This window comes from Liolophura sinensis, chromosome 4 (assembly GCF_032854445.1).
Source record: "Liolophura sinensis isolate JHLJ2023 chromosome 4, CUHK_Ljap_v2, whole genome shotgun sequence".
Classification (NCBI taxonomy): domain Eukaryota; kingdom Metazoa; phylum Mollusca; class Polyplacophora; order Chitonida; family Chitonidae; genus Liolophura; species Liolophura sinensis.
In genome coordinates this window covers 16,797,029-16,824,879 of record NC_088298.1, presented here as the reverse complement: position 1 = coordinate 16,824,879, position 27,851 = coordinate 16,797,029, and the positions used below count along the sequence as shown (strand labels likewise).

At 37.9% G+C, this 27,851-nt stretch overlaps 3 protein-coding genes across 4 annotated transcripts in view; 1 reads left to right on the top strand and 2 right to left on the bottom strand.

Annotated features, from left to right (window-relative positions):
- Positions 1-7,706, bottom strand: LOC135464815 (uncharacterized protein C7orf57 homolog). Its single transcript, XM_064742380.1, has 7 exons — positions 7,555-7,706; positions 4,729-4,911; positions 4,016-4,136; positions 3,129-3,458; positions 2,151-2,351; positions 1,088-1,117; positions 1-543 (listed from the first exon to the last, which is right to left on the bottom strand). The coding sequence occupies exons 1-7, from the start codon at positions 7,583-7,585 to the stop codon at positions 471-473; spliced, it is 969 nt and encodes a 322-aa protein (XP_064598450.1). The 5' UTR covers positions 7,586-7,706; the 3' UTR covers positions 1-470.
- Positions 7,707-7,981: 275 nt separating this feature from the next.
- Positions 7,982-12,208, top strand: LOC135464908 (protein N-lysine methyltransferase METTL21A-like). Its single transcript, XM_064742478.1, has 3 exons — positions 7,982-8,424; positions 8,796-8,907; positions 11,761-12,208. Exons 1-3 carry the CDS (start codon positions 8,044-8,046, stop codon positions 12,132-12,134), a joined length of 867 nt encoding a protein of 288 aa, XP_064598548.1. The 5' UTR covers positions 7,982-8,043; the 3' UTR covers positions 12,135-12,208.
- A 7,875-nt stretch (positions 12,209-20,083) lies between these two features.
- LOC135464677 (sodium- and chloride-dependent glycine transporter 1-like) overlaps positions 20,084-27,851 on the bottom strand; it is a 37,754-nt gene continuing 29,986 nt past the window's right edge. For both annotated transcript variants that reach the window (XM_064742167.1, XM_064742166.1), the window contains exons 8-15: positions 26,871-26,974; positions 26,292-26,416; positions 24,800-24,912; positions 23,624-23,758; positions 22,997-23,096; positions 22,202-22,302; positions 21,689-21,853; positions 20,084-20,708 (exon numbers count right to left, since the gene is read on the bottom strand). In XM_064742167.1, the coding sequence (XP_064598237.1) occupies positions 20,424-20,708; positions 21,689-21,853; positions 22,202-22,302; positions 22,997-23,096; positions 23,624-23,758; positions 24,800-24,912; positions 26,292-26,416; positions 26,871-26,974 (1,128 nt within the window). In that variant the 3' untranslated portion in view covers positions 20,084-20,423. The remainder of the gene's footprint in view (positions 20,709-21,688; positions 21,854-22,201; positions 22,303-22,996; positions 23,097-23,623; positions 23,759-24,799; positions 24,913-26,291; positions 26,417-26,870; positions 26,975-27,851) is intronic.

Here is a 27,851-nt window from a genome sequence, read left to right as displayed (position 1 = left end):
TTTTATTTCGCCATCACAAAAAAAACAAGCGTACATATAAATATATATATATCTACACAGTGGTTAACATATAAGTACAGGCCATACTGAGAATATACATACATCTGTGTATACCGTCTTAAAAAGTGGATATTCAAATATTGCGAAAAATATTCTTCGAAGCCTGTGTAAAATACAAAGACGACTTAACGAATTACATATACACGTACGTCCTGTATGTGCAACGCAAGCTAACACGCTAACAATTAAACGATTGTCTCCCTTGATTCCCCAAACGCAGGTCAACATGATAAATCATAATGATAATAAAACAATCGTCGGATATCAGAGCACTTGATTTTATCAAACGCACATCTTGCGTCTTCCTCGGAGTTAACTTCAATACTTCTGTGTTCAAACAGTTTTGAGTGAAAACGATGTAATACTGTGAAGAGTGAATACAATCAAGGGGAGGCAACTGCATGCACCATTTAATGAACAGCGGCCGACTTTAACAGCTCTGGTTTTTGGCGGTCGTCCACTCGTGGGGGAACATTCTTGAATCTGTGGAGAAAGAAATACGAACAAAATAAATAAAAAATAATAATAAAACTGACACAAAGTCCAAAAAAAAAAATCTGATTTGTTTAGACGTCTACAAATACTATATTTTCACTCTCCACAACGCACACGCTTGATGCTTCGTGTTGAGCTGGCTGCTCTATCAAACAATAAGAAATTCGATATTGTACAGTCATTCAGTTAAAAGTTACTGATATATAGTCCCAGTTTTTTTTATATGACCCAAAGAATAAATCCAGCTAACAAATTAGATAGAAATAAGAGGGGAGGCTACAATGTGTCTGTAACAGATGATTGGTTAGCATTAATTACCATGGTAACGTAAAACATATGTGTTTAAAATCGTGAATAAACTGTGGTTATAAAATATATATTTTTAATATATATAAAATAAAGGAAATAATACAAGAGTTCACAGCTTTGGACCGTTTTGAGAGAGTTTTACGAGTTCACCACTGTAACATTTTTGCCCTCAAATATATCACTGGAATCTTGCAGTCACAAAGGTAATCAAACCGTTACATACCTGCTAAGCTTAAACAACTCTTCTTCATCTCTGGAAAAAAAAAATGCAAACACAATAAATAATTAAATATCCTGGAAAGAAACTACATGTAAAGGCTGCGCTAATGTAGTGAAGTTTCATAACAGTCAGTCAGAAAATCGTGATGTTTTTGGTCCTAGTGCCATAAAATGACGTCATTTACAATAGTTACGAAAAACTGATTGACGAAGTTTTGTGAAAGTGGCTCCAGCAGTGTTTTCTTCTGGCACGTCCAGCTGCTGACATATTGAGAGTGCTGCCTCACCAAAACATCATGCCAAATATGATGTCTTTCACACAAGACAATTCTAGTACATGAATTCTCTATCCTTAATGCTATAAGACAGGAAGTACCCAAAAAAAACCTTATTTTCACCTTTTGGACTTGACTGGTATTGACCCATGACCTCTCTCATCAAGAATGATGATTTCTGTTTCTTAACGACAATCTCAATAATGCTATCTAGATGTGAAGTGCTCTCTTATGTATCAAAAGATTAACACATAATCAAAAAGAACTGGACAGAAAGAAGGTTTTGGACATGAGTATGAGTTAAACCGAAGGTCCAAATGACAGTAGAGGGCATTGTTTTCTTCCTTGATGTTGCAGTGCGTGTGTATTTCATATATGTTTTATGAGCACACACACACTGATAATGGGGAGGAGGTATATTTTTTAATCCCGTGAGGTGGTGTTGGTGTGAAGCAAGATCTTGGTCCACTGTTTCGTCAAATATGGATTTTGGCACAGCATTCACAAAGTTACAATCTATCAGTTTCTGTTGTAACCTTGTACTGTCTTTTGTGTGACATCATCATGATGAGCTGGGACAGGAACCTTTAACATCAACAAAATGATGTCAAGATCCTGCTGCCAGACGTTTGACAGGTTCCCATTGTGATGTAATAAAGGATAGAACAAATTAGTTCACAGCTTTGGACCCTCTTGATACAGGCAGGAAGGAGTTCTGTGAGTTTCCTGTTGCTTTACCACAGATTCATTGAACATCGCTTGTAATGTGTACTACATGTTTATCATGTTTACCTGGATTTGCCCGAGTCTATCCTTTTATTCAAGGCCCCTGTGGGAGGGCCATCAGGGCTCCTCATGATCGCCAGTGTCTCTCGTGCCTGCTCCTGCTTGGACTGCCACCTCTTCAGTCTGTCGTGCCACTCTCTCTCGTAGCCGTAAGACAGCAGTGTGCTCATCACAGTACCAGATTGACCCAAATCTTTAGGTTCAGGCCTGTGGAGTTAAAAGACAACAAAATTATTGCTGAGTTACAAGAGCAAAATGACTGAAAAACCACAATACAGCACTGAGTGGTACAAATTTAGCTCTTAAAAATATTTATTTATTTGAATGGTGTTTTGTGCTGTACTCAAGAATATTTCACTTATACGACAGCAGCCAGCATTATGGTGTGAGGAAATCAGGCAGAGCCCAGACGAAACCCATAAGTATCCGCAGGTTGTTGACAGATCTTCCCACATACGTCCAGAGACGAAATCAGCATGAGCTTGACTTCACTGCGACCACGCTGGTGAGAGACTCTTAGGTTAGTGCACCGCGCCAGCGTGCTAAACCCTTCTGCCACAAAGGCCCCATCTTAGAAATAAGACAACCAAAAATCAAGGTATTTGGTTAGAAAGCCCAAATACTTTGCCCTTCCCAGAGATATACATGTAGGTAAACAGATGGCATTGGCTAAGTAGATGACTGGATCTGTGGATAGATGAACAAATGACTGAGTGAACAAATGAATGGATTCATATGTATACCGATGAATAAATCATAGAAGGATGGGTGGATGAAGGAATTAATGGATGGATAAAGAAATGGATGGATGAATTGTTAGATGAACAAGCGTACTAGTGAATAGACAGATGTATTTATGAATGAATGAAAAGACACCTGGGTGACTGAAATCATGGATCGTGTTTGATTGGAGGGATGCATTAATTAGATGAGAAAACAATGAACATAAGAGAGGAATCAAAAAACTGAGAAATCACCACTCACATAGCCTGATATTTAGGTTTTGTATCCATTGAGGATACCTGGGAGGTAGTCACAGGCTTCACTCTCTCCGGAGCTGGCCCTGTTTTCTTCAGCACTACTTTCTTGCCCTGCCGTACACCGTAGCCATATTTCTTGGCCTCTGGGATTTTCATGGACATTTTATCCGCAGCCGATTCCCCTTCTCTTTCATAGGTAGTTAGTTTGTCAAAGGCGTAAGGGGCCCGTTTGTTGTATCGGCTGTTTGGATCTGATCCATCATGAGCCTCAAAGTCGACAGGCTGTTGTCTTGGCCGATGCACCATGTACTCTGGTAGTTTAAACTCGTAAGGCCTGGTTAAAGCAAAGGGAAAAAAAAAATGGGGAAAGTGAGATTGAATTCTGTTGCAAACATCTAAGCTTTCAAAATAATAATAAAATACATTCCTTTGGAACCATCATGGATAATTTTAAATCTTTTCTATTCTAAACTGATTACAGTACTTGTTGCTACATTTATATACAACACAACTGCATAGGTTTTATTTCACTGAATGTATACATGAGAGATAAAATTGACATGTTTATAAATTAATGCAATTTTATTAGGAACTACTATTTCATATAGTTTAATTTTACATGTGAAATTTAATTCAGCTAGTATCAAAAAGCACAGAAAATGACAAACCCCCATCAATTCTCACATCCCAAGCACAGACTGCCAGATCACTTAAGACAGATTGTCCATAAGTTATATTATTTCATTGCAAGAGGCTACATTTACATTAACATACCCTGAATAGAAAAAAAATTACAAAAATGGAAACAAAAAACCAAAAGAACAGATTAATTTAGAGATAACCTGTCAACACTGAACAGCTGTCAAGTGGCAAGTCAAGAAGTCAGCCTACTTTTCTTCTGGCTTTTCAGCAGCATCAGATGCGGCATTATCCTGTAAGTAAAACCACTCGCATCGTGGGTAGCCCTGTGCCTCCTTAGGTGGAGATGGAAACTGTTTCATCTGTAATAGGTCTGTAACAAGAAGGAAACAAAGGTTTCAGATTAGGTTTCTCAGATAGCTGGTCAAGAGTGGTGTTTTTCCCAGACAGCCACAGTCTAGTTTTCTTTCTTCACGTATCTCACGGGCTACCAACATGGACTAAGAAAAACATTCCTCAGTTTAATTTAAACCCTGTTACCAATCAAGCAATAAAATGCTTAAAAATTAAAAAAATTAATTGGCTGATACCAATTAATAGATGACTGGCTGTGTTATGCACAGATCTGTTTCATTTCCTCTGTATATTTTTTTCAAAAATTATTTTAGTGACGTATGGTTTTCTGTATTGTTATGCCTTGCAGACAGCTTCTAAAGTAAATGCAGTTTTAAATTTTAATTGTGAGCATGGCTGCACGAGAGACACATAGAAGAACATTGGTGTTTTACACAATGACACTGAATTACATATTGTAATTAACGAATGAATGCCTATGTTAAGAATTTTTACACATCAACAATATTGTACCAGTACTGTGGCAAGCAGCAATATTTGTTGAGCTTGACATTCTCATCAAAGCACCCTTCACTTGCCCCTCCCCCAGATTTCTAATTTCACACATGTACCTGGTCTTCCACCTTGCTTTGCCAGCCTGATGTACTTGGTATCTGTGTCACGGAGGTTTGTCAGTCGTGGTTGTTCCTCCTCATAAGGGAGATCACTCAGGCCTGGAATTTGTGAGGGTGCCGGAGCAGGGGCAGGCTCGTCAGACTGCGAGGCTGTCCGGGCAGGAGCATGGTAAAACCAGCCTTCAAAGGAAACAAACATTCATTTTGTACAACTATTTCTGATCAGATTTAGGATTTTATAAGTGTAACAGTTTTCTTTGCTCTGTGTCACCAATATTAAAATGTACATGTATACACATAATGTTTGTATGTACATGTACATCAGCCAATTAGTCTTTCTCATCTAATAGCAACTACAAGTGATGTATTGTAATTCTTCAACATTTTCGCATGTTTGCAAGATGTTTATTTAGAACCAATAAGTGTAGTTTTGTTGTCAAAATCCAATGAAAAGGGTGCACAAATTGCACTGAAAGCCACTCTTTCATATGCAAAAAGGCCTGAAGAATTAGGGCACATGTTTGCCTGATAGTGTTTATAGATGTATGACCTTGATCATCACGATCATTGCATGACATACTGATACATCTCGCTAGCTAATTTACCAGGTACAGCATATATTAAAAGACCTTAACTGTTACGAAATAACTTTCGATTAAAGGACAGGGTACGACAAGCTTTGATACAAATTAAGCCAATGGCCTGATCGATATGTACTGTCTAAGGGGTACTAAAAAAGTTAGCCTTGTCGGTGTCAGTAGAAATGGGCAGGTTCTGTTCAACAAAGCCATCACAGTTAGGTCAATGGAACTGCACGTAACAGCAACCCGAGGCTCAGATCTGGCTTAGAATACTCTATGCGTATATTCGTTCATCTGGACAGAATCAGTGTGCTGTTTTAATTTCTCATATTCAATGTGACACTGAAATGATCGATATCAGAATTTTAAAATAGCAACTGTATACATGAACATGTTTATCTAAACATGTATATACAGTACATATGTGTGGAATTGCGGAATGTACATGTATCTCTTTGTATCAATCAACACAAAGTGTTGTGAGAGTTACAGGGAATAACTACTTCTGTGTTTACCACATCTCCACATGCACATGAAATCTTCCCTAGAATACATCAACGTCAGCCGAGTGGTCCCCATAATCAACTAACCTGTTCTGATTCTCGCCAAACCAAAGACAATCCATGACCACTGCACAAATTCACAAAATAAAAACATTTTCAGACACTATACCCACTGTGACCATAAGCTGTCTGTCACCACCTTGATCGCTTGTGAGAATGGTTGAGGCTGAAGCGATTAGCGCCATCATCCAAGAGGGAGTGAACCAGCAAAAATCAGAACTATCAGAACTAGATGGCAGTCAAAGTAGGTGTAGTGTCTGATAATGTAATTATTTTGTGAGTTTGTGCAGTTGTTATGGATCATTTTCGGTTCGGCAAGAATCAGAACAGGTTAACTGACTATGGTGTCCACATGACTGACATCAATTTACGCTAAGGAAGATTTAATGCTCATGTGAAGATGTGGTAAATGTGACTTATTGTAGAGCCAACACTTCATGTTGTTCGATACAGAGTGTTACATTCTGCAACTAGTATGTGTAGTAATTAAGACAATCTCAGACTGAGCTGACTGCATGTTTCACTGAATACAGACACTTGAATTCAGAATACAGAAATGAACGTACATGTATTGGCCTGTATGAAACAGATGCAATTTAGTAGTACCAACTTGTAGTATTTGACAAAAAAAACCATGCGCATCTAACATCGCATTTTTCTCATTCGGCTCCACTGCTAAGGTCTGGCACTGTTAAGGTCATGTTAGTCATGGTGAGGTCTTCGAGCGATGAAGATCTATTTAAATTAAGCATGATGTACATTGCACCCTTTTTACTAAGAAAAACCAAAAAGCTTGGTTTCAGTCAGGGTTAAAACCAGTCTGGTTTGCCGGTAGTACTCATGCATAGTGGAAACATTTGAAGCAATTTGATTGGCCAGTGCATGCAATTTCTGGCATCAAAATAGACCTTTCTCTAGTCATACTTTTGCAGTGATGTCACAGCTGCTCTGAGCCAATCATCAGCACATTCTTTGGTCATGTGACCAAAGTACTGGAGGTGAAAACAAGGCAAATTTAACCTAGGTGAGATAAGCACCAATTTTAGCATGAAAAATATAGCTTTTAGGTAAAATATTCTTTCTGGAAAAGTAGTCAGAATGTATACTTCAAATATGATAGTTTCTTTGTCCTGTAGTATTTTGAACTTGATGAATCCACAGACATTAGCATATAACCCATTTAGCTCTGTTATGTTTCACCTCCTTGCCAGGAACCTGGGTGCTCAAAACTATACTGTATGTCAATTTCTTTTGACTAGCTCACCATTGGTTAAATGTGATAAAAATCGAAACGATTCAGGTGTTCTGAAGATTCGACTTGGTTGTACGCTATAAGTTGGTCCTACAAATTGCACCGTGAGAACGGGTCTCAAGAAATTTTAAAATTAAAACCTGTAGTACAGTCATACCAATGCAAATCATATGCATAGATCAAATTAGCCATATGTTTTAAACCGGCGGTCGATCTGTACAGAAAGGTAGGAAGCCAAATAGAACTGCCTTATAGCCTATATTTGCTCATACATGTATACCTACAGATTCAGTGGCACTGTAACTTTAGTGTCAGTGTCAGTCCTGAACTCTTCAGTTTGAATTCAACTTCCCTCCATTTTCCCCACGAGGATCAACCGTCGAACGTAAATCACAGCACATGATTTTTAAAGATATTAAATACTTACCACATTCACTTGCTTTCTTACTACCGGGCATACTGACTTCCTTGATTCAAAGTTGCGACTGTTACTGTAATTTTAAGTCATTTGCAACCGAAATGCCGCAGTTAAGTCAACTCGTTTTCCTTTGTGCTTGAAAACAAGACCATTCATGTTGTTTACGGTTGGCATAGAAACCTGCATAACCTATGATCGCGCGCTGTCACGCGATAGTAATTGCAAAATCCATACCAAAATAAAAACGGCAGATGAATCTACTAGAAAATCTTCATTGATCAATAAATCTGCGTCAAATATCAAACTATTTTCTGATTTTCATTCAAATGTTGTAAACTGACATCTATTGGGAGGCACTACTTGAGGAAAATAAAAAAGTTTGTTCTGATACTTTATTTCTCTGGTTAAGCTTTTACATCATACCAGCATGGCGGACGGACCAAAACAATGCCACATGTGGTTAGGAAAATGCATTGCTGAAGTCGATTTTGACCAAAAATGGAACTGATGCGCTGTCTTTTTCTGCATAGATCTATTCATTGCAAATTGTGTTTATTTTCTATTCTGGTCTTTTGCCAGACAGGTTTGAGTTTTGGACAAATACATCCCTGCGAAAGTCCCACGCCTTCCATTATCAACATTGACAGTGACACTGACCGCGACACTGCTGCTTGTGATATCGACACGAACACGGTTTCGTCGAAAACTGCTCCAGAGGAAAAGGTCAAAATGTCAAGTTCCTTAGCTATCGTGCCTTATGACGAAAGTAGTTTGCCTCTGTTTCACAAACCTGTACGCGAATTCCACATCGGCAGACAGAAAATAGTTGTCAAACAGAACTGGAAAGAACTCGGCGTGGCTGCAGTTGTATGGGATGCAGTAGGTCGATGTTTTAACGTTAAACAGCCAGATTTTGCCTGGTTTAATTCTAGTGTTTAATATTGTTTTGTTTTGTTTTTATTCAGACTGGTTTACAGTTAATACTGTGCATTAATTAATTGCACAGGGCCCAGTGTCTCTGCATCCGTATTCCATGTATACATAATCTTCTGCCATATTTCAAACCGTTTAATCAACAGTTTATTATTTATTCATTAGAAGCTTTTAGATTGTCGAAATGTTACCATGGATTCAAAATTTAAAATAATAAACATATGATATCTGTGCCTCTCATGGATGTCATGAGTATATATGACATAGCTAAACATGTGTACATGTATCGGAAGTGCATAATGTATTTTGGTTTACAGGCTGCGGTGCTATGTGAGTATCTTGATCAGAACCAACATCTAGTGGATGGGAGAACCATAATAGAGCTCGGGGCAGGAAGTGGAATTGTGGGAATTATAGCAGCATATCTTGGTAAGTATCCAGTGCAGTTGTATTATCTAAATGATAATTACACATACAATTTTACGATAAGTATTGTAATTGAATTTTTTAAACCTTTCATGCCGGTTGTCTCAGATTCTTGCATTCTGTTGTATTTTCCAAACTGGCCTTGAAATATTGAAGCAATATCATCATATCTTCATTATCATAGTTTTATCATCATGACATATGCTTGGATATTTTAAATAATGTGAATTTATGCCTAATGAAATGAAGTATTGAGAAAGAAATTGGTCAAATTTTCTTAGCAGAATTAAATATGGTTTGTCAATGGGTTGTCATTAATTTGTATCATTATGCAAACCAGTGAAACATTAAAAAACTGTAAAAATTGTGTATAAATTCATAAACCAATATACTTTTGCAGCATGATCTAAGTTGTTCATTTAATAAATAAATAATGTCAGGTAATATATAAATGAATAAAGAAATAACTAAATACATTTAATGGTCATGGCACATGTACGTATGTATACATATTTTTGATGCAGAAATGTATCTCTGTATACACTGAAAAGTGAAGATTCTGTAGAATTAAGAGCATAAATCATAGTGTTCAACAAAAGCCAAAAAAATGATATTTTTGGAGGATATCAAAAGTTATTCATATTAGCCTAATATGGACAGGTCTGGGAATAACTGCAGTGAATGATTAATAGTTTAGTCTAATGATTGGTGTTTATTGTCGTTCTTAAAAATATTTCACGTCTATGTAAACAGCTTTCATTTTCATGGAAACCTGATTACCAGAGAAACATCAATCCAAAATACAATGTATCAGAGAATTAATAGAGATTATATTAATAGATATTATGTTTCTTTGGACAGATGTTTTAATACATGTGATTTCCAGTAGAGAAACATTCACAGCAACATGACACAGGAAATAGCCATGTAAGGGGAGGTAACCCGTCCACACAAAACTCAAATTTTACCTCCTCATGGACTTGATTGCTTTCGATTTTTGAATTAACCATACACCAAGCTGCAAAGTTCATAGAATTCTTAACTAATCTACACTGTATGAGTGTTATACAGTGATTCATTTGATATACCATTATCCCTCAACCAATGTGGTTGTACATGTAAGTTGAGTTCAACCTGAATTTTCCTGATTTCAGCTGCACATATACGTGTACATGCAAAATGGAATGATCAGTGTAATGTGTTAGATTATCCTTGATGCAGAGTAAAGCTGGTCTTCAGCTGTGGAGATCCGAGTTCAAGTCCTAACATGTTCCACAGAATGAATGCACCAATGCGGTGAGTTCAAGTCCAGCTCATGCTGGCTTCCTCTCCGGTCGTAGGTGGGAAGGTCTGCCAGCAACCTGCGGATGGCTGTGGGTTTCCGCTGGGCTCTGCCCGGTTTCCTCCCAAAATAATGCTGGCCGCCGTCGCATAAGTGAAATATTCTTGAGTACGGCGTAAAACACCAATCAAATAAATAAATAAATAACCACAGAATGAATGTCATTACATCTTTGCTTCAGAGGTGACTGTCCTAATGTGTATACCATTTTATTTTTTATATACATCAGTGAAATTCTAGTATTTCCTTCACTGATAAAAATGATATCTTCACTAGGTAGATATTACTTTTGTTATTACATTTTGCTATTACTCTGCTGGAGACCGTGACCCATGACCCACAGTTGACCTTGCTGGAACTACTTTTGTACATATATAGTTCGGCCAAAAAAGAGGTAGAAATTCTTCATCTGCTTAAGTTAGGTAAATATCTATATTGCATTAGCGTTAAGCACCTTTGTAGAATGTATAGTTACTTACAGACAGGGTTTAAAACAGCCAAAAAGTTTTATGAGTGTAGAGGTGAGCGAAATTGCAGCACGTATGAATAGAATCAGAAATACGACGAAGATGGCACATTTTGTCTTCACATTTTTTCACGGATGCAACAGATAAACTGATACACATTTATATACATGTAGAGAAAATGTCAGGATGTAAGGCTTCACGTCTCGTGGGTTATCATTTCCACCTGTCACTCGAACAATATTTATGGTATTCAACCTTGGCTGTGTAATATCCTCTATTTCATTAACTTGCCTTACGAAGTAAGGAGATGTATTGTGAGAGGGAGATACTGTCAGTGTCAATGTCCAGCATGGTTAAAGTTTTTGGCCAATCATAGGCTTCCAGTGACTACCCACAGTACACAGATAGCAAGTCATAGAGTGTTTTACTGTTTGTAACTCTGGAACCCATGACAATAAATACTATATATTCAGGGACAGCCTGTTTTCAACCCCACCTAAGATGAACTTGAGTTGTTTTTGTGTCTTTCTTTTAATGTGAAAATGAATGTTTACACATTGGCCAAATCTGCATTGGAAACTCTTCGAAATCACTCAGATTCTCTCTCCGGCAATCTAACATCCCAGAGCTTCCGGGGCCTAGGCGGCCCCTCCGCCCTCACCAAATAGACTGTGATAGTCATTCTGCTCTTGTCAAATCCGCACCCCCGCCGGTGAAGATCCACACTACACCCCTGATCTAGGAAGTCACTGCTCAGCAATCTTTACAATAAACAGTGCTTGTTGTGACAGTGTTAGGATTATAATCTTTCTTGTTGTCTTAATGGCAAGATCTTAGCACTATATAATTAAAGGATAATATCTGTGTATGACAGTGTTAATCATTCTATATTTATTTATTTATTTATTTTTTTTATTTTTTGGTTTAGAGGTCAATATCAGGGTCTATCACATGACTTGAACATTATGCAGTTTTACAAACTGCTCAATCCGGTGAACTACCAATATTCTCTGAATGCCTTTTTCTTTTCTTCTGTGTGTATTTTAGGTGGTAGAGTAACGATAACAGAGAGGGAGGTTGCCATGGGTTACCTAAATTCTGTGGTTCATGACAACATTGATGTGGATAAGTACAATGTTTCTGTCACGACATTGGACTGGACAAGCGATCTGACAGAGTTTCCCAAACCATTCCAGGTGATTCTAGGTGCTGATGTCATATATATCGAAGAGACTTTTGACGACTTGGTGAAGACATTTCGCCATCTCAGCGATGAAAAAACTGTGATTTTTATATCTTGCAAAGTCAGGTACGAGCGAGATTCCAAATTCTTAGAAATGATGCAGAAGTATTTTGAATTGAAGAAAGTTTTCAATGACAAATCTCGAGGTATTTTAATTTACAAAGCTGTTAAAAGGTGACAATATTAAAGATGGGTTTTCATGTATGTGGCTTGTTTTTCCAAATTCAAAGGTATTTCATGATGTCCATCGTGCATTTCATGATGTCCATCATGCATTTCATGATGTCCATCGTGCATTTCATGATGTCCATCGTGCATTTCATGATGTCCATCATGCATTGATTTATTGGTTTTAACAGCTGTTGTGTAATGCAAAAAAGACTTTTTTGCTTACATCATGGAAGCTACTGAATTTCACACAAAGTTTAGTCTTTTTAAAGGTGAAAATATAAAAATGACGTAAATTCAGATGAAAAAGTGCGAAAAGGTATTCCTAAATGTTGTCTTCAATATTTTTTCCGATTTTTCCTTAAGGAGAAAAACACACTTGAAAATAATTTTTGTATGGTGCGTACTTGGGACCACCTTTTGGTATTTATAGTCTTTGTTTAATAATGTCATAAATGAGGATGTAACACAGGTTTAATAAATATTTTTGCACTAGAATTTGTTCTTTTCAGCTAACAAATGTATTAAACCTCAGTTTGGATCATATTTATATTTTTAATATGTTCATAAATATTTTCATAATTTAGGTTAAATTCACATGTTTTGATACAAACAACAAATTTACACTCAAGTAAATATATTAGACAAGCCTCACATCCTTATTTAGAACATTATTATGCAACAACTATAAATACCAAAACTTGGTCCCCAATACCCAGTGTACAAAAATATTTTCAAATACCCTTTTCTCTTGAAAAAGAAAAATCCCCCAAAATATTAAAGATGATAGTTGCAAACAAATTTTGATGCTCTTTCATCTGGTTTTGGCATCATTTTTATGTGTTCTTCTCATTTAAGTGACACAGGTTGCTTGATTCCAATGAATTCATCCATAGGGCAACTTACATGTAAGTTTGCTTGTGTTTGATTTAAAAGTTGATTAATTTCTTCCGCAAGTCAGCGTAAAATACAAATGAAATAAATAAATAAATTAAAGAGGTTATACCAGAGATTTTGGGAAAAATTCCATATTGATTGATAAAATTAAATTTTCTGTAAACATCAGACGTGGTGCCTACAGTGTTTTATGCAGTATTAAAATATTCTAATATTTGAAGATGTTATAATGCAATCCACTTTATAAATTTTGGAATCTTTTTTGCAAGATTTTGAACTTTAACACATGCACATATATGCCTGATATTTTGCGAAAAGTAATCCCTTGGGTTACTCTAAAAGAAAAGCAAAAATTCAATTAGATTAGCATTGATCAAAAGTATCGTTTTAAGGCCTTCGTCTTCTTGTATTATTGCATTTTTACTGACCAGACCTGACAATATACAGGTTGTATTATAGTTTTTTGGTTGAAGGAAACCAGATAGTCAATTTGACATGGCTGCAACTAGTCAATAAAGCCGTCTGTCTTTGATGTCAGTCAGTGTGAAGTATTGATGTCCCTGAGTGAGACTGTGTCACATCTGACTGTCGGCCACTGTGTGCAACTTGCAAATCTGTCGGCAGCTTCCTTGATTATGATAGATCAGAAAGTGATTACTATACACACATGTTTGTGCTGCTGTCTGTCAGTCCATTTGCAGGTACAGTCTTCTCAGAGTGCACCTTCACTGAGTTGTACTTTAGGTGTATATGAGATATTAATCTCATATACACCTCCAGTACACCTCCAGTACACCTCATGCATGCGACCACTTCGATGGACTAATGGTTAGAGCTTCTGCTTCAAAGTTGAGACACAGAGGCCAGATCAAATCCGGGTTGAGTCATACCAAGACGCTAAAACTGGTACTTGTTGCTGCCTCGCTTTGCGCCCAATACTGAGAGGTTAGAGCAAGGAAACAGGACTGGTTGGCCCGGTGAAAGTATAGTGTGACTTGGTGGGGCTAGTAAGTCATGTCTGGTGTCTTCGGCATGATACTTGAGTCGTGGCAGCACTTTGGTATCATGGACTCGCCCTGCCACAAGAAGACACAGTTTATGTACACACATCGAATGGCTCCTTGTCGTGATTTGACGGAAAAACTGTTAAGTATGAATTTAAACCTCAAGCATTCATTCATTCATTCATTCAGATTATATGCTGCACCTGAATAGTGCTCAGACATACATGTACCTCAAATATCTCCAGTATACCTTGTATGAGTATATGGAGTACATTCTATACACCTGCAGTTCTCACACATACACGTGTAATCCACACATACACATGTAATCCACACATACACATATAATCCACACATACACATGTAATCCACACATACACATGTAATCCACACATACAGTACACATACAACATGTACATTTAGCGCACCTAGTATAATTTTTCAACAGTTGCACAGATTTGCAAGGTGTTTTTTGAGGTTGTTCCGAGGGCATTTTTCTGGTGCCAGTTGCATGAAGCGTTCTTAGTGTTAAGTAGCCCTTAGCCTAGTGCACTTCATATCTCTACAACATATGTTGCCATGGTAGTTAATGGCTTACCGTACTTAATTAAGTGCACTCCATATCTCTACAACATACATATTTATTTGATTTATTTGATTGGTGTTTTATGCCGTACTCAAGAATATTTCACTCATACGACAGCGGCCAGCATTATGGTGGGAGGAAACCGAGCAGAGCCCGGGGAAAACCCACGACCATCCGCAGGTTGCTGGCAGACCTCCCCAGGTACGGCCGGAGAGGAAGCCAGCATGAGCTGGACTTGAACTCACCGCATTGGTGCATTCATTCTGTGGAACATGTTAGAACTTGAACTCGGATCTCCACAGCTGAAGACCAGCTTTACTCTGCATCAAGGATAATCTAACACATTACAGTGATCATTCCATTTTGCATGTACACGTATATGTGCAGCTGAAATCAGGAAAATTCAGGTTGAACTCAACTTACATGTACAACCATTTTGGTTGAGGGCTAATAGTATATAAAACGAATCATTGTTTAACACTCAATCAGCGCAGATTGGTTAAGAGTTCTATGAACTTTGCAGCTTGGTGTATGGTTAATTCATGAATCGAAAGCAATCAAGTCCATGAGGAGATAAAATTGGAGCTTTGTGTGGAGGGGTTACCTCCCCTTACACGGCTATTTCCTTTGTCATGTTGCTGTGAACGTTTCTCTACTGGAAATCACATGTATCAAAACATTTGCCTAAAGAAACATAATGTCTATTAATATATCCTCTATTAAATCACTGATACATTGTATTTTTGATTGGTGTTTCTCTGGTAATCAGGTTTCCATGAAAATGAAAGCTGTTTACATAGACGTGAAATATTTTTAAGAACGACAATAAACACCAATCATTAGACCAAACTATTAATCATTCACTGCAGTTATTCCCAGACCCGTCCATATTAGGCTTTTGATATCCACCAAAAAAAGTGAATGTCATGTTTTTTTTTCTTTGTTGAAGACTCTGATTTACGCTCTTAATTCTAAAGAATATTCGCAGCGACCTCTACAACATACGTTATCATGGTAGTTAACGGCTTACTTAGCTAAGTGCACTTCACATCTCTACAACATACGTTACCATGGTAGTTAACGGCTTACTTAGCTAAGTGCACTTCACATCTCTACAACATACGTTACCATGGTAGTTAACGGCTTACTTAGCTAAGTGCACTTCACATCTCTACAACATACGTTACCATGGTAGTTAACGGCTTACTTAGCTAAGTGCACTTCACATCTCTACAACATACGTTACCATGGTAGTTAACGGCTTACTTAGCTAAGTGCACTTCACATCTCTACAACATACGTTGTCATGGTAGTTAACGGCTTACTTAGCTAAGTGCACTTCACATCTCTACAACATACGTTGCCATGGTAGTTAACGGCTTACTTAGCTAAGTGCACTTCACATCTCTACAACATACGTTGCCATGGTAGTTAACGGCTTACTTAGCTAAGTGCACTTCACATCTCTACAACATACGTTACCATGGTAGTTAACGGCTTACTTAGCTAAGTGCACTTCACATCTCTACAACATACGTCACCATGGTAGTTAACGGCTTACTTAGCTAAGTGCACTTCACATCTCTACAACATACGTTGTCATGGTAGTTAACGGCTTACTTAGCTAAGTGCACTTCACATCTCTACAACATACGTTGTCATGGTAGTTAACGGCTTACTTAGCTAAGTGCACTTCACATCTCTACAACATACGTTACCATGGTAGTTAACGGCTTACTTAGCTAAGTGCACTTCACATCTCTACAACATACGTTACCATGGTAGTTAACGGCTTACTTAGCTAAGTGCACTTCACATCTCTACAACATACGTTACCATGGTAGTTAACGGCTTACTTAGCTAAGTGCACTTCACATCTCTACAACATACGTTACCATGGTAGTTAACGGCTTACTTAGCTAAGTGCCCTTCACATCTCTACAACATACGTTACCATGGTAGTTAACGGCTTACTTAGCTAAGTGCCCTTCACATCTCTACAACATACGTTACCATGGTAGTTAACGGCTTACTTAGCTAAGTGCCCTTCACATCTCTACAACATACGTTATCATGGTAGTTAACGGCTTACTTAGCTAAGTGCACTTCACATCTCTACAACATACATTGTCATGGTAGTTAAGGACTTAATTAGCTAAGTGCAGATTATGTCTCTACAACATACGTTGCCATGGTAGTTAAGGGCTTACTTAACTAAGTGCGCTTCATGAAGTTGGCCCCAGATACTGGTAAAATTATACTTTTTGTGAAGCCTTGAATATGCTGAATTTTAGACAACACAACCAAAGTAGATTTGTCTCCCAAATCAAATTATAAAGGTAATTAAAATGCGTTGAAATGTGCTCTTTCATATATGAAAGGTTGAGGGAATTTCGGTGCTTTGTACTGTTGTGGGCAAACCAGTATTCAACCACTAGCCCCCTCAGATAGCATGATACTGATATCGTAGACAAAATATTGATACCCAGTGGGAACAAGAAAGATGCATGTAAATCAATGTGAAACAAAGACATTGTTAGTATCTGTTTTGTTTCTCACTGAGGAAGAGTACAGATGGTGAGTGAAAAACAAGTTGAATCAAGACCTATATTCAGTGGGAAACAAGTCAGATAGTCGCAGAAAACAAGACAGACAGACGAGGGCATATAAGTTAGGCTATAGATAGTCACCTGGAATCAAGATAGATGATCAGTGGGAAACAGGATCAGTGTGGATCAAAGCTCATAGACATTGGGAAATATGACTTGTTGTCAGTGGAAAACAAGACACATTGTCAGTGGGGAGCTAGACAGATAGCTAAGGAGACAAGACAGACAGCGTTAGGATCAAGACATATAGTCAGTGGGAAACAAGACATATACATGTAGTCATTCTGAAACAAGACAAGGGAAAAAGACAAAGCCAGAGGAAAAACCATAGTGGAAAACAAGACAGTCAATGGGAAACAAGACTTAAGTCAAAGGAGAAGAAAACAGTGGGAAGCATGATAGGGGAACAAGAGAGATAGTGGAGAAAAAAAATACAGAAACAAGTCATATACATGTAGCCATTTTGAAACAAAACAGTGAAAGGGCAACAGGACAGAAAGTGTTGGAGAAACAACATACTCTGTTGGAAGCAAAACAGAAAGTCGGTGGGAAACACATGAAGCCCTACGTGTAGTAAGCGTGAAAGAAAACAGATACCGGTAACTAGAGAAACAATACATTCGAAAACAAAAAAAAAAAAGAGGAGAAACAAGAAAACTCCCACCCCACTCCCCGCCTTTCGAGTTAGCCTCTAACGATTAATAAAAGAGATGGACAGTTGGGATAAATGTTACATGCAGAGGATCTATAATTATTGTTATGGAATGTAGGCTTATATTTAATGTCTGTATGGGCCTATACACGATACATGCATGTGGTGTGACATGTCGTGATTCAGTCCTATGATTAGTCATCCCATTCCTCGTGCAGAAATTGTTTAGCATGCACCGATCTGTGTTTTATATATTGTTTGGAAACTAGTAAACTGCTCTTGAAACTTTGGACTCTGTAGTCGCATTTTCTGACCATATTGGAGTTAGCGACGACACATCAAGTTTTTTTTCCGAGTTAACAAACACAGACCGCTAGAATGCATCGCTCAAAATGCATGCACATGTGGATCTATAACTGCATCCAGGTATGGACGTTGAAACGAAGTGTTTTAAATGAAAAAAAAATATGAATACGACATCACCGATACCTTCTGCTTCACAATGCACCACCATGGAATCTGATGTAGAACCATTTTACATGGCTGGAAAAATTCAAAAAAAAAAAATATATATATATATATATATATATATCGACCTTCATGTATTTCGATTTATATGTAGAATGCTCCTTTATTTAAACTGACAGTTTGGTATCAGTAATGATATGCGAAGCATGAAACAGAATGCGCAACTTGTTTTATAATAAACACGGTAGCTAAATATAAGCCCGTGCTGTATATTTGTACCCAAACATTTATGAGACACTGTAAACTACTTGACCCGTGGATAGTTGTGGGTTTCATCCGCGCTCGGTTTACTCCCACCATAATGCTGGCCGCCGTCGCATAAGCGTAAAACACCAATCAAATAAATAAATAAATACACCTCATGTGTTAGCGTACTAGTGCATTACGATGACCCAGGCGCTTCTCACCAATACAAGTCACTGCGGGTTCAAGTCCAGCTCATGCTGGCTTCCTCCCCCGTCGCACTTGGGAAGATCTGCGAGCAATCTGCAAATGGTCGTGTGTTTCCGCCGGACTCTGCACCCCCACCCCCTCCCTCCCCCCACTTTAATGCTGGCCGTTGTCTTATAAGTGAAATATTCCTGAATACTGTAAAATACAGCACTCAAATAAATGAATAAATTCACTTCATATAGACCCCTGTAGACATTCAACCAGACAGATTTCATCATTATTCATTGGAGCTGTAATCTATCAATGTACGTCACGGTATAAGGAGAATGTTAGCTGACTACATAGTCGGGGAGTACAAGACAAGAGCGCGTCAAATGAAGAATGTGTGGATAATTCTGTCGAGGTCAGAAATGATTGAATTGCCAAATTATGTTCATGGGAGCTGAGTTGTTAATTTTTCGAATCTTTAGATGTATGATAAATATACCCTCCTATTTAATTTTTCTCCACTTACTTTTCAGATGTAATCAACGCAAAAGCAAAGCTGGGTAAATGGTGTTCAAATGTTAACCAATCTCACGAATATATGGCCGGGTTAGATAACGTCAACACAAAGCATGTCAAGAACTGTATGCGCATAATTATTTACGGAACTATGTCTTTGCAATTAAGTAATTCGACTTTCACTATTATATCGAACTATTGTGCAATGAACAAATTCACTTATACATGGAATATTCCGGTCAAGTTTTGCTACATATTTACCACGCATCCTGACCATTGCTTACGTCCAAAGTGTATATTTGTTTATATATTCTCGAAGTCCCTGGAGCAAACGAAGGTCGGGTTATAACACCAAAGTGGTACTTCTTTCTACGTTGCTTGGTGCCAAGCAGTCAGAGGTTACAGCAAGGATACAGGACTGGTTGGTCCGTTGTGACTAGATAATTTGACTGGTCGGGGTGTTATGTCTGGTGTCTTCGACATGTTACTTCACTAGCGGCAGCACTTAGGTTACATGCATTTACCCTGCTACAAGCAGACACATTATGTGTATACGCACCTAATGACTCGTCATCTTATGACTGACAAAATTGTTAAGTATGACGTAAAACCCAAAGCATACATACATATACAAAGATACCTTTATTTATTTGATTGTTGTTTAACGCCAAGAATTTCTTTTTTGTTCACACACATATATATATATATATATATATATATATATATATATATATATATATATATATATATATATATATATATATATATATATATATATATACAGGCTGTCAGTACTTAATAGTTGGTGGAAAGAGATGTATCTGGGATAGTACGACAAGTTACTGACCAAAATCTCCACATATGGCGGGCTGATATGCCCACCCTATCCATTAAAGACAGATGGGCTTCAACAAACGTCGTTGTTATTGACAATGCAATCAACCCCACGAGCCTTGTCAACAGCTTCAATGCCCGACGAACAGTAAAAACCTGTGGAATCTACAAATTTTCCCTGTACAAAATGCATCAGCCGTATATATTTAACGTTTATACACATGCGAATATAAGCGATACTCCTAATAGTTGGGCAAAAAACACTAGAAACACCTTCACAAAGTTCATTCGCTTAAAATGCCGTTTTGGACTCTGAGTAATACGGCATTTCTCCTTTGTCATTAAGATAAGTTTGGTTGTCCTGACCCTTCGGGACTGTAGCGATGTGCTCGAATTCACTGGCGCCTCTGCTCTCAGACTGAGGCTCATTTTCGGTTTCTCCAGGCAGAACATTAACGTAGACATTTCCATGTTGCCTTGCTATGTAATTCGTCAGGCCGTCTCTGTAAAACTCGTTTTGATTGGACTTCAGCAGAGGTCCCCAGTCAGGCAATGGTCGAGTTAGTCTCCACAGAAACTGAAATTGACCAATGAAAAGTAAAGTTTACACACTTGCATATATAAGCAGGTCTGGATGGCGACCTACCGTCAATAGAATGATTTGCGCCAAGGCAGTTTGATGTCTGAGTGATTCGGGCTATTCTAAGCTGACAAAGATGTCAACTTATAAATAAATATTGGGACCTAAAACCTGTGGATACTACACAGACAACTGCCAGAAGATTTTAACACTGAACTTGCGTTTTAGGCAGACAAAGCATATTTCTCCCACAAAGTTTATTCTGCATGTGCCCTTGGAAACCGAAAAGTACATAGGCCTAGATCGGCACTCGTTAGAGTGGTACAAAGTCAGTCGTTCCACATTCAGTTCGCCTGCTCTCAAAATACACGCGCATATACATGACGGAATGTTTCACTTGACCCCATTAGTATGACGCCTCTCCGGCTGTATGTGGGAAGGTCAGGCAACAACCCACGGATGGTCGTGGGTTTCACCCGGTTTCCTCCCACCATAATGCTGGCTGCCGTCGTATAAGTGAAATATTCTTGAGTACGGGGTAAAACACCAATCAAATAAATAAATAAAATAAGTACGATGTAAATCCCCAAACATACATATAATTTGTTAGACTTGATTTGTGTTATCTCATATTCTCATCAACGTGTTTGTTTTATGTGTTCGAAGGAAACCGGACATATATTGTATGGAGGAATAAAACCATGCATAGCACCAAGACACCATGCATAGCACCAGGGAAACCAGGCGTATTATAGAGGTACATGGGAACAGTTTTGGAGAAAATCGGATATATTTCGGTGGAAACTGGGTATAGCTCCAAAACAAAGAACAGTCATACTGTGGAAGAAAACCAGATATAGGACCAAGGAAAACTTGTGGAATGCTACAAATTCTCTGTCAAATTCTCTGTCAAAGGGATTAAAACACTGAGACGAGAATTCCCAAACTTATTTGACTATATGGAAACATTTGAATACCTCCGGGAAACCGGTGACCTTTGACACGTAGTAGATTGCCCATCCAGGTATGAAAACCAATGGGAAGGCCGTTATCAACCAGCCGACGGAAATCCCCCAATCAGGATACTCGTAATCGTTCAAGGTCAACGGCTTTGTCTGTATACTGTAGAAAACGATGGTTGCCTGGAAAAGATGATTTCAAAAATATTTCATACAATATTTTCGTCATCCTTTAGTTGTTGTAATGTAGGTCTATGAATAAAAATTATCAGTATTTAATTAAACTTTAGAAAAATGAAAATATGTACAAAAGCAAAAGTTGTGAAATTTCTCTTATTTAATAAGCTTTGGACAGAATTTAGCAGGTTGACTCAAAGAGAAATTCTCTGTTTCCCTATTTGACAATGAAAAGTGACACGTCAGAAAACCTGAAGCAGAAAACGATTTTCATATTATCAGTTTACAAAAGCCTTTCTCACTTTAATGAATTAATGCTATCAAGGAAGATTCTGGAGAATTAGGTTCGCTCACCAATAAAAGAAGAGGGGAAACAAAGCACCAGGTGATCCGGAAAAATATGAATGGCTTTTGACCAAGCATCATTTCTATGTCTTTGGCAAAACGATTGTAACCTGCAGCGAAAAATATGTATTTATTTATATATTTGATGGGTGTTTTACGCCATACTCATTTTTATGAGAATATTTCACTTATATGACGGCAATCAGCATTGTGGTGAGCGGAAACTTGGCAGCATCGGGGAAACCCACGATTAGTTGCTGGCAGACCTTCCCACGTGCGGCCAGAGGAAGCCAGCATGAGCTGGACTTGAACTCTCATGCATCGCTTTAGTAAGAGGCTCGTGATTCATTGTGCTGCGTCACTGAATAAATGACATGACACAGGAGTCCGAAAACATAAATTCACATAGAAATTCGACTGAGGATTAATTCCATGTTCAGGCCTATTTGCAATTTTTACACGGCGAATAGGTATGGACCGAGGAAACCGGAACAAGCCATCAAACTTTGGCAAGTAATGGGCGGACTTTTTCACGTCATGGGACTAAAGACAGATATAGGTTTATATTCAGTTACTACATCGTTCAAAGGACAATACAGCTTTCTATAAACAGAGTGATTGCAGATTCAAACTGCTTTAGGGGTTAAATGATCCTAACCTTTATAGTTTTACAAGTATTTGCGATTTTCGGTCCAACAAAGAAAGTATTGCTAATATAATGGATCTGCACTTTTGTTCCACTGACTGCATGAAATAATCTGCGAAAAACAGGATATCCCACAATATCTCGCGAGTATCACCTACCATACACCCAGTTGAGCGCCGTGAGTTCAAAGAAGCCGACAAAGAGTAAGGGGAATCCCCCAATGTAGTTGTCCACCAAATTCTGTAGATACGTTCCACACTGTCAGGCGACATGCAAGACAAAAAGACAACTTCCTTTGTCTCACACAAGAACGCTGGCGGCATATTGTACTTTCATTATTCATTATCTAATCCCAGTTAATTAACACAGCAGGAAACCGCAACAATGTGTCAAAGGAAGAAGCAAAAATTTGCTTCAAATGGTTTCGACATTTTTTTTCGTCAGGAATTATGGTCCATACAATATATATCTGGAATGAAGCGCCATTGGAAAAGTTATAGCGTAAAATAGCGTCGAATTACAGAACATTGAAATTCACACAATTCGACAGGGGAAGAAGAAACATTTTACTTCAAGTGGTTTCAGAAATGATTTTTTTTTTGACATTTTGTATATGTATGTATATCACCCCTGTAGCATCATTAGAATAGCTATAGGGAAGAATCATAGAAATATTAACATTCAGATAATTCGACAAGGTAAGAAGTTTTTATGTTCTTTTAATTTTAATTTTTTTATGGGTATTTTTGACATTTTGGTTCATACAAGCTACCGTATATTCTCACCTGTAGCGTCATTGGAATAGCTATAGCAAAGAATCCAAGACACATGGAAATACGGAAGACCAGTGACTGCCATCCTTTGCGAAGAATACGATATTCGTCAATAATACCAGTGATGACCGTCTCCATGATGGAAAACTGGAAAGTAAAACAAGAGAGGATAACAGAAAAAGTACTCAATCTCGAAGCGAAAATTAATTAGTGTTCTCCGAACAACTTGAATAACTTGGTATTTAACCGATATCCTAAATTAATCATCTAGCATACTTTTGGTCACAAATGGCGATAACGAATTGATTAAGACAAGTGCTGCTTTCACACCTGTTCAGAACGAAGAATTTGTATTGTTCCGGATTTTCGACAACCAATCGTAAATTTAAGACACTTTGGTAAGCAAGGTACACATGTACATATACGGGGTGAAAAGTTTTGCTCATCATGGAACGGAATTTTTAATCTATACGCGTCAACGCAGACATTCGTATTCTAGCCGTTAACGAAAATTGACGTTCCGAGTCAATAATCGAAAGCCTTAGTTCTAATACAATGAGATCGACTCCATGAAGTTGATATGCGCCAAGCAGAAGTTTAGAGTGTGCATGACATATTGATTGCCTGTCCCCTGTGTTATATATATGTATGTACGCGCCTGGGTTTTTACGTCGTACTTAACAATTTTTCAGTCATATGACGACGCGAAGTCATTAAATACCCTACCCAGTCACATTTTACTGACACCGGGTCAACCAGTCATGTTTCCATGCTCTTCCCCTGTCAGTCTTGTATAAATTATTGCGGAATCAGTAACCCTCAACAATCTTATATTACTTCATATTAACTTGGAGACTTAATATATACCGGTAACCACGCAAATAGTTTTAGGCCGAAAACTTGCTCACAGAAAACTAGAATATTGGGCTCTCAACATACGTAACATACGTGGGTTTCTCCCACATAATGCTGGCCGCCAACGTATAAGTGTAATATTCTTGAGAACGGCGTAAAACACTATTTAAATAAATAAATAAATAAATAAATAAATAAATAAATAAATAAATAAATAAATAAATAAATAAATAAATAAATAAATAAATAAATCAAAGTAACATTTTTATAATATATGCCTCAAATGTGAACTCTAAACAGCCATGCGGATGAGACAACATAGCGGCTTCATACCTGTGAACTGAACCCCAGCGTGATCATCATTAGGAAGAAGAGAATCGCCCATAGCGGGGGCAGGGGCATTTGGGAGATTCCCTCAGGGTACACAACAAACGCTAAGCCAGGACCTGTCCATGAACAAAACAGTCAGAGTCTTCACAACTTATCTATTTTATCGTCAAAACTCAGCACCTCATTACAGTTTTGTTACTCATTCAATTTTGTTACTCAGTCCCACACATTAGACTGATTAAATAACGACTAAAACTTATAAATATCTTTGTTTTTTCCTCCAGATATCTTGAGCAGTGTTATGGGCAAACTTCATCTAATTAAAGATAGTGAATAAATTAAAATTGTGGATAATGTATATAAAATACCCCCTAAACTTTCTTGATATATTACCGGTACATAAAAATGTTTATTGCACAGTTTGACCTAAATATATATGTAACACTGTTTGAGATTTAAGTAAATATGGCATGGAATATTATATGAAGACCTGCTAGTTACCTTGTGTCAAGGTCATGTACCAAGAAGATGACCACCTGATAACATTTGTATTTCCTTCATTGCAGACTAAACACGTGTTTCACCATTGAGTAGAAGTTCTCTCGAAAAATCTCGAAATTTGTTTGGTTTCCATTGCCCATAAGGACATTGGCATTAGCCGAATATCCTTGATGTATGTAGTATAGCGTAATTCACTTCTGAAGAAATTGAATGACAGACAGAGAATACCAATTTTGGCCAAACATCAGAAGAAACTGTTAGCAAAATGTTTAATTTAGGGGTTGGGGAATTCATTAATTCTTTTTACTGATATTAAGTAGTCTACAAAATAAATAACGACCAGACATTTTCCCTGCTAGATCTGCTTAAAGCGTCCATATCGTCGCATAAAATAGACAACCGTGGAAGAAGGTAGATGTGTTCATGCGATTGTCTATTAAGTGTGATGATAACACAGCATATGGGGGTGATTCTAGACCAAGGACGTCTAATATAGGTTGCAATATATAAGGCGTGAGTAAATGGGCATCATTTGCACTCATTCATTGGCTTAATCAATTGTGCAACTGTCGTATAAATTGCTATGCTATATTGCTATATAAAATAGGAAGTTGCATCTTCCTCGCTTGGCGTTCAGCATTACGGGGATAGTGCAACTACTGGTTGACAAGTATCAGTATAATGGCTCGGGCGGGACAGCTGACTTGCCTTCGGTAAGGCGTCTCAGTGAAGCAGCACTAGATAAAAGAGCAGTGGAAATCCGCCCTACAACAAGGAGGCGCATTACATACACTCTAAGAATTCCTTCGTCGTCATATGACTGAAGAATTGTTAAGTACGACGTTAAACCCCAAGCACTCACTCACTCACTCACTCACTCTCGTTGTTGCTCTGATTTCATTCTGTATGCTGCAGTCTTTAGTATTAAACATGAATCAACTGGATAAAACGTATACCGGTACTGATCTAAATCAATCTCAACCGTCTAGTTTACCTGAATCAGCCACTTTGTCAACTGTGACGCCTTTGTTTTTGGCCATGAATCCCAGCACAGAAAAGATTACGAAACCGGCATAGAAACTCGTGAGGCAATTGATTACTGGTACAATGAAGGCGTCCCTAAACAACAACAAAAAAAAAAAAAACAAAAAACAAACACGTCTGGCAATTAATTAAAACAACGGCATCTGTAATGGAAACTCGAGATGAAAACTAATTATGACTAATGGTTAAAGAGAGGGTTTCATAAACAACAACAAAAACAAGCGTAATCGAAAATCATGACAAAATCGATTAGGACTACTGGCACAATAAATATGTCCTTATATCACGAAAACAACAACCGTAATACATGTTCATATTCACGAGACAACTGATTAGGCATAATGACACGATAAAGGCGCCCCTAAACACCGGCAAATGTAGGCCTAATACAAAATCATGACACAACTCAGTAGGCCTGCTGGTAGGATAAAGGCGTCTTTACTAACATTATAGCCATGTTTGCAGTATTTTAGGAATAAATAAATACAAATATAAGTGAAAGAGAAAAAAAATTTGTTAAAAAGTTTACCTCATGCAGTTGTTGCTAAACTTGTTATAGCTGGCCATTGCGATAAGTCCTCCCTGACAGGCACTGAGCGAGAAGAAGATCTGAGTAGCGGCGTCACTCCACACCTGCCAAGTATAAATAAAGATTGGGTTATTTTTTCTTCTTTTGTTTTTGGGTTTGTTTGTTTTTTTGTTTCTTTTTGGCAGCCGTCGCCTACGAGAACTAAGCTTGAGTATAGCATATAAAATGCCAATCCAATAAATAAATGAATTTTAATCTCATGAACTCGCGGCGGATGTAAACCTAGATGTGTTTCAACAACTGATCTCGTCTATTCATTCTACAAAATCATTGTAGAATCTCGAACCCGCCAGCTCATTCCATGTATTCCCATCACGTCTGAGTAAGTCACCTGTAGAATTTCGAATCCGCGAGCCCATTCCATGTATGGCATATGCATGTATACTACAATATACGTGCTCTGTAACTTTGAATAAGGCCTGAATAAATTATCTAAAGTTTGTTTGCGAGAATTGCTTCTTTTCTTGATGTTTGTTTGCATGGAGGTAATATTCGGCAATAGGCGGACGTTCTAACCTCTCACTGTAGTTTTCCTAGCTTTGTTCTTGCCTTGGTTAAAAGAAAAAAAAAAACAAATAATACAACCTCATTTATTTCGGAAGAGGGTTCGAAACACACCTAAAAGGCTACAGTCATTTTTATCTGATATGCAGTATTTGGTAACACTATAAATCAACTTTTGATGTGAAACTTGCATGAGACCATAGGATACTGCTAGAGAAACTGGAAAAAATATTTATCTATTTATTTGATTGGTGTTTTACGCCGTACTCAAGAATATTTCACTTATACGACGGCGACCAGCATTATGGTGGGTGGAAACCGGGCAGAGCCCGGGGGAAACCCACGACCAACCGTAGGATGCTGGCAGACTTCCCCGGAGAGGAAGCCAGCATGAGCTGGACTTGAACTCACAGCGAC

What these genes read in the sequence shown, in the direction of transcription:
- LOC135464815 (XM_064742380.1), bottom strand. Translation starts at nt 7,585, where the DNA reads ATGCCCGGTAGTAAGAAAGCAAGTGAATGTG. An exon ending in GCTGAAAAGCCAGAAGAAAA is followed by an intron (nt 3,459 to 4,015) that starts GTAGGCTGACTT and finishes TGCTTTAACCAG; the next exon opens with GCCTTACGAGTTTAAACTAC. An exon ending in AAACCTAAATATCAGGCTAT is followed by an intron (nt 2,352 to 3,128) that starts GTGAGTGGTGAT and finishes TTAACTCCACAG; the next exon opens with GCCTGAACCTAAAGATTTGG.
- LOC135464908 (XM_064742478.1), top strand. Translation starts at nt 8,044, where the DNA reads ATGGAACTGATGCGCTGTCTTTTTCTGCATAGATCTATTCATTGCAAA. An exon ending in CTGCAGTTGTATGGGATGCA is followed by an intron (nt 8,425 to 8,795) that starts GTAGGTCGATGT and finishes TTTGGTTTACAG; the next exon opens with GCTGCGGTGCTATGTGAGTA. An exon ending in AATTATAGCAGCATATCTTG is followed by an intron (nt 8,908 to 11,760) that starts GTAAGTATCCAG and finishes TGTGTATTTTAG; the next exon opens with GTGGTAGAGTAACGATAACA.